General features: G+C 36.5%; 1 protein-coding gene across 2 annotated transcripts; it reads right to left on the bottom strand.

Moving 5' to 3' along the window:
- Nucleotides 1–498: 498 nt before the first annotated feature.
- On the bottom strand, nt 499–15,200 carry LOC104216511 (uncharacterized). Of its 2 annotated transcripts, XR_011402337.1 has the most exons (9): nt 15,047–15,200; nt 14,774–14,977; nt 13,590–13,698; nt 13,201–13,271; nt 12,829–12,894; nt 12,628–12,740; nt 7,602–7,701; nt 2,206–7,414; nt 499–968 (listed from the first exon to the last, which is right to left on the bottom strand). XR_011402337.1 is itself a non-coding variant. In XM_009766570.2 (8 exons), the coding sequence occupies exons 1-8, from the start codon at nt 15,156–15,158 to the stop codon at nt 1,857–1,859; spliced, it is 870 nt and encodes a 289-aa protein (XP_009764872.1). In that variant the 5' UTR covers nt 15,159–15,200; the 3' UTR covers nt 1,578–1,856. The 2 variants fall into 2 exon arrangements, 1 of the variants encoding a protein (XP_009764872.1); XM_009766570.2 differs by lacking the exons at nt 499–968; nt 2,206–7,414 and adding an exon at nt 1,578–1,951.
- Between the last annotated feature and the right edge of the window lie 1,140 nt (nt 15,201–16,340).

The following is a 16,340-nucleotide window of genomic DNA, read 5'->3' as shown; positions in this document are numbered from 1 at the left end:
TCATTGCTAGGCATCAAATAGTTATTTTCTCCATGATAGCCAAACCCATCCTCAACGTTCAAGTGAGTGGACTGAGGATTTAACAATTTTAAGCTGACCTGAAATTGAAACCTTAAAGAACAAATGTGAAATAGAGCGTGTTATGGAGATTTGTATCAAACCACCACTATTATCCTTAGCCCCACGGTGGGCACCAAACTGTTTACCCTTAAAACGGATAACAATTAAATTTGTATGTGGTTTTAAGGATATGTGGATTGATTTAACACAAGTAATCAAGAATGTTAGATAAACGAATTAAAGATAAAGTAAATAACCAAACCAGTTGTGGCGTTGAGTCCAGGCTCGGATTTAAGCTTAACAATAGTTCTGCCCTCGACCGGACTCTCGATTCGAAGCCATATGAGTAAGAAGAACTATGATTAAAATAAGAACTTTTCAATAGAAATTAGAGAAATAAGTTTGTATTGCCTTGATATGCGTGTCACAATGTGTCCATTGAATAAAAAACTTACCCTTTATATAATAGGGGAGTTTTACCCCTAGTACAATTCTAGAAAAGGTAAAAGTCCTCCTTGTACATCAGTCACTGATACACTACCGAGATTCGTGCCATGATATCCGGTTGGGTGCGGATATCACAGCCCTCTATTACTCGTGTGTAACCGTTTGTAGTGCTTTCCAAGGTCTTGGAGCTTGTTCCAGGTTCAGGGGTGTCATCTTGTCAGGCCCGGTGGCGAGCACCCCATTTCAGCCTCGATTCAAAGGGTCCTCGGATTCGGTCTCTACCACATGCCCTCACACTTCTTACTTCGTTTGACTCTCTGGGAACTCAGGGCATGTGCTAACCCCGAGTTCACTCGTATACATCTCCTTTGTTGGAGAGCTCGTAGGATTTTGCAAAGTCAGCATGAGTATCTCTTTGTATCACAAAATGTGAATCCATATGATGTGCATCCGCCTCATCCCTGTCAAATCGCTCTGTTAACTATATAGTTTTAGTTGTGTAAACGAATGTTGCAAAAGAATAAATGGTATCTTTCACAGCATAAATTTTTTTATTTGAACTAATTAATAGAAGATCCAACTGTAAATTTATTTTTATCCAATTCACGTAAATATAATCTAGAATTTATTATGTCTTGTTTATAAAATAATGAAAAAATATTTTAACTAATACGTAGAAAAAACTAGTTAAATACAAAATTGTTGTAGCAGGTCATCCTCATAAAAAATTCTCATGACAATAGGAGCAGCAAAATAGTAGGTTTAAGGGGAAAATTCATATTTAATGAAACATATAAAAAAAATATAAAAAAAAAACAACTTTTGAATGTTATTATAGCATGTAATTACGTGTTTTGTAAATTGGATTTGTACTAATCATCACTTAACTATCTATCCGCACCCATCCCCACTAATAATCAAACACAAAGCTTGCAAGGTGGACAAAGGGGAAGACAATTAAAGAATTGGATATGAACACCCAACTCTCTGTTTCTTTCTTACGGCAGCTTAAGAATAAGAAACGTAAGAGACTTGAATTCAGATCACAGCACAAAAAAAAAACAAAAAAAAAACACTAGAAGAAAATTGCTTTTCATTTGCTAAATTTTGGCAGACAAAATTTCCTAGCATATGAGCTGGAGGTAGCAAAACAGATAGTAGGAATTTTGAACAACGTAAGCACTTCAAGATGCAAATAAATGAGCCTTTAATACCATACTAAATGGGCATTAAATATTGTTATGCCCTTTTTTCTGATCAAGAATATCAAATCATTAAAAGCACACACTTCAGCTGAATATTCCTAACTTGTTAACATCAATGGGTTTCATCTCTGCACTCATTGCACACTATAAGATTCTATAACAAATCAAGCCATCACTTGTCTCTACTATTACTCGACTCATATTTATGAGCAACAGCAGATAAGATCTAGCTTTATGCCCTGCACCAACAAAGAACCAATTACTCTATGGCTAGTTATTATGGCTGGAAAAGAAAAGAACAAAAGGAACATTTTAAAACAATTCAACGAAAGAAGGGAAATAAACGGAAAGGAGATTATTGGTTATTTTGATTTCCTTGTGAGCAATATCTGCAGTGTTGGAAACATAGGTTAAAAATAGCACACATACTTTTACGGACATGCATGCAAGCTCAATATTATATCAAGTAATAACAGATCCTTTTATATCATACCTAAAGTTAGAGCTGAATCCGCATAGTTGATAGATGATAATCCATTTTACAGGACTGCTTGCCTGAGAATTTTTAGGACTAAAAGATGGACTAAATGACCAACCAGTTGCATCTAAAAGAATTGATCTCCTATACAGTTTGCTTGACATTGAATGTCTCGCTCTTGTTTGATATGTTCATTCAGTTCTAAGATTAGTATAACAAGTATACCAAGTGGAAACTAGCTCATGGTAGGTGACCTAACCAGTGCCTCATGGCAACATATAATTAACCTTATCCAAGGTCGTTGAAGTTAAAGCACTTCAAAAGCATGAAAGGGAAAAGTGCAAGCATGACCAAAATGCTGCTACAAGAAAAGAGGAAAAGAAACAATTTTTTTTTTCATTACAGTGGTTTCCGGACTTTCTTCTTATCGTCTTTTAAGTTTCTAACAGTATTAGCCAATAATTGAAACATCTAATGGTGATTCGCAAGGATGCTAAGGAACGCAAGAGCCTCAAATTGAATGCTCATTTCTGCGGTCACGCCATGCCAATGAGTCTGCCATGGTGGGCCGCACCTATCATATTGTGATATAGCTGCACCAAAGTTGATATTTCCTTACCCAAGTCTAAACTGATTGTACTGGCTCTCAACCTTGACTAGAAAATTGTTGCTATCTTTTCTAGGAATCTTTGTATAGTGTCGTAGGTCCAGAAACTGTTTTCTTTTTTAAGGCACAAGCAAACGAACTAAGGACACATCATGTTTAAGATGGTAGATCTCCTTTCTGGGAAGCATTTTCCAACATCAGAAGTCTCAACAAAATAAAAGACAACCAAAACGAGGATCAAATAGTAAGTGCAATCAATCATTCACAATTTGAAAAATAATTCTCAAGATAGGGTAAATTTCCTTATGAGTTGGTTTTAATATGACTCCCAGTTGGTATAGAGTATATTTCCCTTCAATAAGGCTTCTAATAACAATGAAGACAACCTACTTCCCCCAAACAAACTACAACAACCCAGTATAATTCCACAAGTGGGGTCTGGGGAAGGTAATATGTACGCAGACCTTTTCCCTACCCCGAGGGGCAGAGAGGTTGTTTCCAGGAGACCCTCGGCTTAAGAAAGCGACAAGAGACGATATATTAGTACTATCAATAGACTCATAATAAAATAATATAAAATAACATAAAATAACATAACATAAAATAAAATAACAGCAATATAAGAAATATAGGAAGTACGAAAAAAATGGAAGATATAACAATATCCAGCAGATAAAGCCCTGCATCAATAGCTGACCAATAGCATTCTAAGACTAACTCCTGACTGGCTAGTCTCACTCTAATGCGCTGTAGAAATACTCACAACTTCCCCCTAGCCTACAACCTTAATGTTCGACCTCCACACTTCCCCCAAACAAACTACACCCCTGAAAATCATGTTACTAAGGTAATGATTGCTTAACGCAAGGAATGACCAAGCTCCCCCCAAGGTATGAGAAATTATAATAACCCGACCGGTCGTTTTGAGTTCTAGAATTCAATTCTGTGATTTTAGACCTTGAGTAGCTTCATATAATGTATTATAACTTGCGAGTATGGTTAGTTTTGTTTTCCGAGAGGTTTGGAAGCGGTTCGGAAGAGTAATTCTTAATTTGGAAGCTTTAAATTGGAAGACTTGACCAAGATTTGACTTTTGAGTGAACGAGCTCGGATTGGTGATTTGAAGGTTCCAATAGGTTTCTATAGTGATTTTAGACTTGTACGAATATTTGGTTCGGGCCTCGGGTGGCTTGGAAATGATTCTTACACTTCTAGTTGAAAGTTGGAATTTACGAACTTAAGAGAATTTCATAATTTGGATTAATCTTTGATTCTTGGTTTTGATGTTGTTATTCGTGTTTTGAGTACTTTGGACAAGTTCGTGGAAGGTATACAGATTAGTTCTTGAGATTGGACGGGATCTCGATGGGCTCGGCTGAATTTCGGGGTGGTTTCGGATCATTTTGAGCCATTTTGGAATTGCTGATTTCTAGTGTCAGTGAAGTGAATCATGATCGCAAGGCTTGTGCCATGATCACGTAGAAGGAACTTGGCAGGCGAAGTTTTGTTCTTCGCGGTCGCGAGGAGGACCGTGATCGCAAAGTGTTGGGTGGTACAGCATCACGGTCGCATAGGTTTGTCCACGTTCGCTTAAAGGGGTTGGGCCGGGGGAGGTTAAGTGCACCATGGTCGTGAGGGTTTGACCGCAATCATGTAGGGAGCGTGGATAATCATCGTGATCGCTTGAGGAGCATATGCAATCGCATAGAAGGAAATTTGGCCTAGATCAGTTTGTGCATCGTGATCACGTGAATAGCAGTCATGATCGCGAAGAAGGAAATATTGTCAGGGTATTTTATGTCCAGAATTTCGAAAACTGGTCATTTTTCACTATTTTGAGTTTTGAAGAACGAGAAAATGCGATTTTTTGGAGATGGATTTCACCCATATCTTGAGGGTAAGTAATTTCTACTTGATTTTGATCATATACCTTATTTCCCATGGATTTCTATACCTAAAACATAAAAGTGTAATTTGGGATTTTTCTATAACTTAAGAGAATTTTGAGGTTTTGAATATCGATTTGGATGCAGAATTGAAAAATAATCACATATTTGGACTCATGGGGTTATGGGTCATTGAGATTTGGTCTTGCTTTCAGATTTTGACAATGTGGGCCCGTGTTGACTTTTGTTGACTTTTTGGGATTTTGATTGAAGCTCTATTGATTGGGATTGCTTCTTTTAGCATTATTTGACTTTTTGCTAAATGATATTTGGTTAGGTTTTGGGCAATTGGAGGTCAAGAACAAAGGAAAGATGCGATATGAGTTGAGACAAGCCCGGATAAGGTAAGTATCTTGCTAAGCCTCGATTGAGGGAATGTTTTTCTAAAAATAGAATTATTTGCTACGTGTTATGTGTTTTTAGGGTGACATATATGCGAGAGAACGAGCGTATATGCGGATACCGAGGTTATACCATATTATAGGTAGAGTTTAGGCTTCTTTAATCCTGGATCAGATGTGTATTCTTCTTAACTTAAGCTCTATTTGATTTTACAACTACGTGGGCACAATCATTCATGCTAGAGATCATGTTTTAGCTTATGAAATTTTATTTGAGCTCGATGAACTATTTTTGAGATTGTTGAGATACTTGATATGCGTCGTGGTCACACGTTATATTATAAACGTGCATCCATACTTGTTATTCTTGTGATATACCTTTACTGTAGTATGACGACTTGAGTTTTCATATTGATGTTAGAGATTATATTTAGGCTTTTGGTGCTTAATTGGACATAATAATTATTTGGAGGATGGATTATAGGTTGGGGTCGTAGTCATTCGATACACATAGGCACACTTCATGCCTAGAAATCATCTCTTGTACACATGCATGCATTTCTGCATAGTTATTTCTCTGCACATGTGCATCGTACATGCTTATCTCCTATTCATGTGTATTGGTATTGATTCTGTGGAAAGGATTGAGTCTTCAGCATGTATTGACATCCTACACTCGTGTAGAAATTCATGCATAAATTGACATATGTACATTCATGCATTTTTAGCATGTAACTTGTTAGTTGATTGTTGAACACTTGGAAAGTGTCGGATTTGATGTATATATGGTCTTTATCATGCATTGACACGTAGACTCATGTTGGATCATTCGTATAAATGCTATCGAAAAATTTCTGAGAAAATGGATCTTTATCATGCATAGTCCCTTTGCGATCATGTAAAAGTACTTGACTTAAGTTATTTAGTGTACATTTCCTTGATATGCAGATTTGGTGCATTTGTACATGCTTTGATCTGGTTACTTGAAAAGCATGCTTATTACCTTCTTCTTGAATTGTGCACCTTATTGCTGATATCCGATGTTATTTGGCTATTTCTTGGATATTTCTCTATTATTGTATACGCTTATGAGTTGCACGGGTTATATAAAGTGAGTATCTTTTGACTAAACCATGTCACTACTTCGTTGAAGTTAGTCTTAATACTTACTGAATGCATAGGGTCGATTGTACTCATACTATACTTTTGCACCTTGCAAGCAGATTTTGGAGCTAAGCTGTTGTGGAAGACGAAGGCTAGCATTTAAGATATACCAACGTTCCAGTTGCAAGCTACTATTTTGTTCATGGTAGTTTGGGGCTTGTATTTCTGTTTATGTATATTCCAAATGTAAGTTTCTTCATATTAGTTTTGTAAGGTCTTCATATTAGTTTTGTACTCCTATTCTTAGTCGCTCATAACTTGTACTGTCAGTCCTTGGGATAATTGTATTGATTTTCGCATTTTTATTCCACTATTTATTTGATGATTTCAGTTCAAGCTGTGTGATATGTTGGTGGGCTTACCTAGCGGGTTGAGTTAGGTGCCATCACGACTTGGTGAGATTTGGGTAGTGACAGAAATAGTTATCAACGTTTTCCAAACTTAAGCTCTTGGCACTGCTGCAACTGGTTTAGGCTTGGATGTGAGTCATGTGACTGATGTTAACTAATTTACAACAAGCCCTGATATGTTAAGACATGAACATGTGGACCAACTGAACTACTGGTAGACCAAGCATCATTGACATGACATCTGGTGAGTCTGCCATTACTGAAGTGGGAAAAAAAGTCTCAAGCTTTCTCATCAACATCTATAGGCTGTCTAGTCAAGTGATCATGGACGCATTGACCCTTACAACATAACCCAACAGAAGAGCCCCAAGCTATATAGTTAGAACCACCAACTAAAGGTTTCGAAGTAATCATGGGACTCGAGTGTCTGAATCCTGTGTTTTTTGGAACCGAAAACATCAAACCTTTAATCTATCGCGACGAAGAGTATTAAAAAGTCAAACCTCTTGTCCCATTACCCACCAAGGTCCAAAAACATCTTCCCACGTGAATGAGAAAGAAATAAATATTCTTTCACATGGTAACAGTTAAAGGGCCCTGGTATTCAAATTTCCTAGAGGCTCACCCTTATAACAATAATCTGAATAATATTTCCATGACACTAACATTCTTGGAAACTTTTCTGCAAAATATGATTATTACGAACAAGGTACACATTGGTAATGCATATTGGATTAAACCAATTCACAGTTCAGGCGATCTGCATCTTCCAATAATGCATCCACAGTCCATAGACAAGATGCAAATCTATCTTCCCTATAGGAAATAGCAAAAATAAGGTATGCGAAATTTTGTCAGAGGAACCAGACCATAAAATTATTTAGAGCAATTAGCTAAGGTGCTAGAATGTAAATATTCAGTTAATGACAACTGCATTTCCATGTCCTTAATTAACATATACACAAATATAAAATGAAAAAGTAACAAGGTGAAAAACACATACCTAAATCTAATACCGCAATTTCATCTTGTTGGAAGGAGTATGGCCTAGTCTTTTTCGTGCGGAGGAATGAGTTCATCTTCTCAACAGCAACAACTAAATCCTATATAAGTATTTCAGCACTTTAGTGAGAGGGTGGGAGCCATAGAACATGAATACAATAGAACAAGAAAGATAAAACAGCACAAGGAAAATTTAAAAAAAGGAAGAAAAGCATTACAACGATCCAAAAAGCAATTTTGCCGGTCAAGGCGAAAATAAGTATAGCTACTTACAAATAAGCATCTTCTACAAGGCTTAGAGCAGTAGAGTAATCGCTGAAAGTAGGGTTTCCCTTCTGTATGTCTAGAAAATGGAAGGGCATTACTCCAAATGGAGTATCATGGATTATCCTGAATTTCATAAAGAGTATAGTTCTAATAGCTAAGAACCACGATGTAAATACAATGCAAGAGAAAAGTCTAATGGCAAGAAGTGACATTAGTATAAATACAGTATCTAATATTTAACTCAACTGGCCCAATACTTGACTCTACTCTGACATGCCCACACACAAATACACACTTGCGCACATACAACATGAGAAAAAATGTATGCTTGATCTGTTGGTGTAATTTATATTAAGCCTAGACCGCTTTGGAAACAAGAGGAGTTGAAAACTTGTGCTTACGCTAACAAGTGAATCATCCCTCAAGTTCGAAGAAACAGTACTTAATCTAAAAAGAATTTGATAAGATTTTAAAACAAAACTGTAGATCTTGAAGCCTAGTTTCCTACGGTTCAAATGGTTTGTTATTTGGAGTCTGCTACGCAAAAGTAAGGCCATGTTACCAAAATTTCACAAGCTGACAAAATTCAGCATGATACACTAGGTTTGGGAAAATTTCATTTAGATCACAGGTTCAATTGAGATGTTCTTGTGAGAAATGAAATAAGGAAAAGGAGATTGATAGAGAAACAATTCTTGACTACTCTCCCAAGCTATTTGGTGTTAATCGAGCATGCACTTATTCCAAACTAGGAAAGGAATCAAGGCTACATAATTACAAATACGCAATATCTCCCTTATTGATTTTAACTAATATACACAATATTCTTAAATTCCCCCTCAAGCTAGTGCATACAAGTCGTATGTACCACTTCATCAAAAAAAGAAAATGTCGTATGTACCAAGCTTATTATAAATGAAACTAAATTGAGTACCAACAAAGGACTAAGATAAAATATCTGCAAGCTGATCATTTGACTCCAAAAACTTTGTGACGATATCTCATGAGAATATCTTTTTTTCAAGTGGGCGTCGATCTCTATGGTTAGTGCTCTCATGAAATGACTGATTCGATGCAATATGAAGAGCATCTTGATCATCATACGCAAATTTCATCGCGTGTTTGAGTAGTTGTTCGATCAAAACTAGTTCACAAGTTGTCAAAGCCATCACACGACTTACTGCTTCTACACTAGATCGACAACCACATTTTGTTTCTTACTTTTCATAAGACACTGAATTACCCCCAACGAGAACACAATATCTAGAGGTAGACCGTTCATCAGAACTTGTCCAACCAAATCTGCATCTATGTATTCGACAAACTGCCCATGGCCTCGATCCTCAAAACGTAATCCTTTTTCCTATGGCTGATTTTACGTGTCGAAGAATGCGAACAACTGCATCCCAACGATTATCACATATAGAGTCCATAAACTGGCATAAAATATTCACTGGAAAAGCAATATCAGGTCAAGTCACGGTGAGACAATTCAACTTACCCACCAACCGTCTATGGTTCCAGGATCACTAAGGGGCTCCCTGAACCGGTAGAAATTTTGCATTCAAAGCTATGTTAGTATCAATGGGTCTACCATCTGTCATTCATATTTCCTAAAAAATGTCTAAAGCATACTTTATGTTATGAGATGAGATATCCTAATTTAGACTACCTCAATGCTTAGGAAATACTCCAATCTGCCTAGATCCTTAATCCGAAAGTATTCAAAGAGATGCTGCTACAATTTAGTTATACTATCTTGACCATTGTCCATGATAACTATATCATCAATATAAACTACCAAATAATAAACTAATTTGGAGCAATAAGCCGACAGAATATAGAATGATCCGGCTCACTATTGACTCAGACCAAACTTCTGAATAATTGTGCTGAACTTACCAAACAATGTTCGAGAAGACTGTTTCAGACCATATAAGGACTAACGCAATCAACACACAAGACTACTAGACTCCCGCTGAGCAACAAAATCATGTGGTTGCTCCATATACACTTCATCCTCAAAATCACCATAGAGAAAAGTACTATGCGTCCAACTGATAAGAACCCGATGGCAAACAGCAAGCATGGATAGAAAAAGGCGAACATATACAATTTTATCCACGGGAGAAAATGTATCATTGTAATCAATTCAAAAAATTTAGTATAACCCTTGGCACTAGACATGCCTTAAGTCAATTAGTTGCACCATCGAAGCCAACTTTGACCGTATATAATCACTGACAACCAACAGTAGATTTACTTAGAGGTAGAGGAACAAGTTACCAAGTACCACTATGGTGGAAAATAGACATCTCCTCAACCATAGGATATCAGCATCCTGGATGAGAGAGGGATTCACATGTAGCTTAGGGTACAAACAGAAGACAAGGATAACACAAAGCCATAATGATGAGATGATATATGATGATCACTCAAGCAGACATAATTGGGATTAATTAAGTAGAGCAAATATCTTCTTAAGGGCAATAGGAGGACTGGGGAGATAAATCTGCAACAGGCAAGGGATGTGATGCAGGGCATGTTGTCTTTTGGACACGATATGGAGTGATTGCGACAATAATAAGTCAACTGAGGTGGAGCTGGAGAAATTATAGGAGATGTTAGAGGAGAATGATTGTTGTGAGAGCAGAAGGAAGCGTGCATATAGAGTCTTCAAAAAAAGGTTTGTGTAAGGCATGAGAGATGTCAAGATAGTCAGAAAAAGATGTGAATTAAGGTTAAGTCTGAGAAAAGGTGACATCAGCTGACATAAGGTAATAACACAAACCAGTTGAATTGCAGCGGCATGTCGATATCCCTTCTAAATCTGAGAATAACCATGAAACACATATTTGAGTGCGAGGAGTTAATTTGTCTTTCCAAGGGATTAACTTATGAACAAAACATGTGCTGTGAATGTGGGAATAAAACTTATATTTCCAAGGGATTAAGTTGAACAAAAACATGCTGTGAATGTGGAATAAAACTATGTACGGAAACTGATTTTGGATAACTGAGGAAGGCTTACAATTAACCAATTAGAAGATGTGAGAACCGTAGACATGTCTCCCACGTTATATGTGGACGTAGCAATATAATTTCATAGTCATTCTTTCACCGCGATGGACTTGTGGCAGTTTTCTAAAGAACGAGATCTTCATGTAAGAATCTAATTCTTCAAGGAAGTAGGATCTGGATTAAATACAGGAAAAAAAATTCACTTTGCTGTTTAGGATAAGAATTTGAAAATTTGGCTCGCAAAAATGGACCCAGAGAAATCAAAAAACTGGGGAGGTAACTGCTAAGGTGGCACTCTAACAGGATAAACGACATGTCAAATTACGTGGTTTATGTGCTGACTGGATAACATCTAGGCCAATAAGCACAGCCACGTGGACTTAGCTGACTGGACTGACATGCTGGAAGCTGAGGAGTATTTACATCGCATTGGCATGGACTGACAAATGCCATGTGTTGCTGACATTCCATACATATGGCACCAATTGGGACGGGTTTGGCATGTGTCCATGTGACTTTACACTCTAGCGAGTGGCTGAGACTGTGGCGGCACTTGCAGGCGCATCCTATGGTACAATAGTGTACGATTTGGATCAGTGCCAAGACCAAACACCTAATATAGTCGATTGAACATTTGGTAACGTGACTAACAGGAAGTTCAAGGTAGTGAATGAACCACTTCACAAAATTTTCTAAAAAGTATTATGTTGACTATGTCGACCTAGACTCTGATATTTTCCCTCCTTAGCTTTGATACTCTGTGAAATAAAGAGATAAGTAGATAACTATTTTTCTTGATTATAGAAAAACTCAACACATGGTGTCTCGTTATATAGGAGTTGCTAACCTATTCTAATGAGGTCAATTCTAATTTACAAGGTTCTATTACTACAAAATAATCTCCCAATTAAAACAAAATGTCTAGAATAATTTTGACACGATTTTGTACAATAGATCTGGCATATTCTTTATAAGTTTCATTCACGTTCCACTTTTTTGTGCTCCATGGCTGGAAAACAAGAAGCGAGAAAGAAGTTGGAAAGCGGAAAAAAAGAAAAAGGAAAAGGAAAGAGAAGATAAAAGGTGGTACCTTTTTCTTCTTTTGATATTTTATCAAGCTTTGTCAATTTGAAAGGAAAAACAAATCATGAACTTTAGCATATAAAACGTAGATCTTGTGTGTATTCTCACTGTTCAAAGGTTATGTGCCACAACCTAAGACTGAAGGAAAAACAATAACTAAGCCTCAACCCCAACCCCGAACAATTTGGGTTCGGTTATATGAATCCACACTGACCATGTACTCCTAAGACTGAAGGAAGTACCCGCATTTTACGTACATAAATCACTTGAGGTTCAAATCAATTAAGGTAATACTTGATGGAAGTAAACATTGTTTTGAAGTTGTTATACTTTAGCTTTTAATAATTGACATTCCTTTAGGTGCCTCAGCAACTTCTCTTATAAAGATCTTAAAGCACAAGGTCATGCCACCCTCCAAAGCTACTAAGATAATACTTGCGTACTTCTTCTTTTTAGTTGCTAGACAAACATTTTATGCATATTTTCCACATTCCAATGTAGGCCATGTTGAAAGTTTATCTAACAAGTAAAATCCTCATGCGTGAATATTTGCATCAGAGCATATTCCTTAGTCTGCTCAGTGTCTACTTTAAAACACTTTTTGTCTTTAGGATAAGACTAGCAAGAAAATGAGATCACCAATAGCAAAACCTCACCTGCCATGAAGCTAAACTCTTCAAATGTTTGGGGAGGTTTTCATAGTCATTTTCTGACACAGTTATCAACGACTGAATATCTTCAGATGACTTTAATTCATCATTCATTTTCCCTATGTTCAGAAAGGCAAGAAACACATCTTAGACACCATGTTGTACTAAGCCTACCAAGGCAATGGAGTGGAGGGCCAAGTTTTGTACCATCACTACTGTCCTGCTTCTTCTCAATTGCTAGATATAATCCCTCCTTCTCATATGTAGTGTTAGCTGCAAATCAGAATACAGAAGAGACAAAGGAAAATATCTCAAGTTAGAACATATCATACATGAAAACTAGAGCAAAGCCATCTAGAAACTTTCCTCCTCCAAACAAATCTAAAGCATAGTTTGAAAGAAAATGGGAAATAATTTTTACTCATATGTCCAGATACATCCTTAAAATGCCCATTGGGAATGAACATCACATATGTAATATAAATCTACAAGTGAAGAATCTAATGCAATTTACACCTCAAAAAAAATTCTTAATACTCCATCCAGATACGGCAATTTGGTTTCTAGTATGAAACTCACCTTCAGATGCTATGGTAGCTAGGCAAACATCAGAAAGACCAAGGTTCTGCAAATTCAGAGAATCATCCAGCCTAAAAATGTTAAGTAGCACAGACAATAATCTCCTTGCTTCAAAACAATCGTTCATAATTCAATTATAAGCAAGTTGATGGTGCTGAATTTCTTCTTTGTTCATCAGATTATTCTGTTTTTTTCCAGGAGAGATGAAAACAAGTGAAAACCCCTGATTTTCTGGCAGAAGAAAGACATGTCGAGCATGGAGCTGCACTGAACTCACCAAGTGCAAGAATATCCATTACTGTGATTCTGCTAAAAGCCGAAAAGTTTAGGAGGATTCAAGTAGAAGACTTGTGCTTAATTAAATGAGATAAAACAATCATAAAGGATACAAAGGATCATCTTCAATTTTCTTCAAGTCTAAGCTGCAGTCAGGTGATAAATCTTCCCAAACTTTTGCATCTTCTTCTTCTCCTTCAATGTCTTCATCAATAAGATCGACTTGTGCAGCAAAGAAAATAGCAAACCAGCCAATAAGCAATTAGTAAACAAAATAAAATGATTAATCATTCAAAGTTAAGGCAGAATGATAAAAGAGAACCAGAACTCCTCATATTCCCCAGTATGGCAATCTTACATGTTACAATGTACAAAATACATTGGTGATAAAGTAAAAGGTACAAACTACACAATGCTAATACGAGCTCCAATGGGCGTTCCATATTTAAAATTTTGAAAATTTCTGTGACAAAGAATTTAGAGCTTTTTCCCTTGGACTTCTGCGGACTCGGTACTGGTTTGTTGACCAAAGGGTTATTTGTCACATCACACATATACATATAATTGTTATGAAGATTTCAAAAGAGGTCCCAATCTGGAACAATTTATGTGCGCAATCAAAAAGGTAGACAATAATACACCACCTCTACCAAAAACCACAAGTTAAACGTATCAGTTATCACAACAGAAGGTACATAACACTAATACTAGCTCTAATGAGCATTCCCCAATTTAAAAATATTTTAAAACTTCATGTGAAACTTAGCAGGAAATTCAATACGGGTATGTGACACTCAAAAGACCGACAATCAGTCGAAATCAGTGTACACTTGGCTGATGAAATGATACAATGAGAAGAAAAGATTCACATAGGTAATGCCATTCACTTGGGATTAATGTTTAGCTATTATTGTTACACTTAAAGTAGGTCCGGTGTTAATCAGATAAGCGTGAAATTGACAAAATCTCTAGGTTTGGGGTCCCCAATTTGCCGGGATAAATTCTTGGAGTTTAAGTTTTTTGAGCTGATGGTTTAACAATATTTACACAGTTAGGTCACTTACATGATAAAAATTAATTGGTAACCTGATAACAATGAGAACTAACTTGTTAAAACGGATTAAACTACAGTAATAGTGTCAAAAAAAATTACAATATCAGTTTATTTGACTTAACTCCAAATTTTAATAACCAAAGGAGAATTGTGATGATTTTGGCTTGAATGGAATAGAACTATCACTAAAGAATCATATAGCGGACCACAACATTGACTAATTGATAGACCGAATTTACTTACTAGAAGAAATATAGCCAAGATTATGGAGACGGTCCTGGAGGGAAAGAAGATGAGTTTGGTTCATTTTGAATACTTCATTGCAATGGCCGAGTAGCTCCTCAAACGACACCGTTTCACAAGACATGGACTCCAGCACGTTGAGGTCACCGCTCAGTGACGATACTCTCTGGTTCAAGCTTTGCACAAAGGTCGTCGATGCAGAATCTGTATAAAGCTCAAGCGTTATTTTTCAAAAAATTAAAGGAAAAACTTTATCAGGAAAGTTAATTATACCAAGAGGAATGGGACGACGATCAAGGGACTCTTTGAGAGCGTGGCAGCTGTTTTGGAGATTGTTACAGAAAATGGCTAGGGTTTTGCAGAATTTGCCTATGGACTCGTCCATTCTTAGCTTGAGGAATAGGAGAAGAAGCTATTGGGTTCTAGTTCTACGCGGGAGTGAAGATTTTTGAGAGAAAAATTACAAGAAAATAAGAAATTCAAAAATAGTCAAATTTACAACTGGTCGTTCAAAAATAGCTCAGTTTCAAAAGTAATTAAAATTTAGCCACTTTTCATGTAAAGATAAATCTGAATGAAAACATTGTTCAAAACCCGAAAAATACGTCAGTATATTATACTGGAGTTCCAGCATAAGTATGCTTGAACTCCACCATATTATACTGGAGTTCTAGGATAAGTATGCTGGAGCTCCAGCATAATATGATGGAGGAACCCCAGCATAATAGACTGGAGTTCCATCAAGTATAATTGTACAGTATAATATACTGGAGTTTGGAGCACCGGTGCTCTAGTCTCCAGTATATTATACTGGAGTCAGCAAAGTATACCGGTCCAGCATAATATGGTGGAGTTCATACACAGGTGCACTGAACTCCAGTATATTATGCTAGACCGGTCTTTGTTGCAGCAAAATAGTGGCTATTTTTCATTGATTTCGTAAACGCTGGCTATTTTTGAATGACCGGTCCGAAAACTGGCTATACCGTGCTATTTTTACGACTTCACACCGTAACAAAAAATGGCTCATGTTTTTAAGTTTTACCCCACCTAGCCCACATTGTACATTTTTTGAAAGCACTAGCAAATTCAAAATCTATGTTCTTACAACCATTGCTTTCAAAAGCTATGAAGTTAAATATGTGTTCTCACAACCATTGCTTTCAGTCTCTCTTCTTCTCACATCTTCTCCATATGCTTCAAGGGGCAGTGTATTTTCTGCTTCTCCTCTTGTGTCACCTGCTTGCATTGTAAGAAAATTGAAGAGTAGAAGTCCACTATTGAAGACCATTCAAAGCTTTGCTTTTGAAAATGGTTTTTTTTGAATTTGTTAGTTGTTTGGATTGGGTATTGTTCCAATTGATTGAAAATATTAAAAGGAGTTCAAAATTTAAATTTGAAGTGATTTAGAGTAGAATATAGTTAAATTTCAGAAAAGACGCAAGGAAGAAAACGAAGTTAGTTTTTTGTATAATTATGTATAATCTTGTATAATAGTGTATATGAGTGTAGAAACACACCTTATACACTATTATACATTTTTATACACCTTTAAACAAGTGTATGT

Source organism: Nicotiana sylvestris, chromosome 9 (genome assembly GCF_000393655.2).
Source record: "Nicotiana sylvestris chromosome 9, ASM39365v2, whole genome shotgun sequence".
Lineage (NCBI taxonomy): Eukaryota > Viridiplantae > Streptophyta > Magnoliopsida > Solanales > Solanaceae > Nicotiana > Nicotiana sylvestris.
This window is presented reverse-complemented; position numbering and strand designations above follow the sequence as displayed.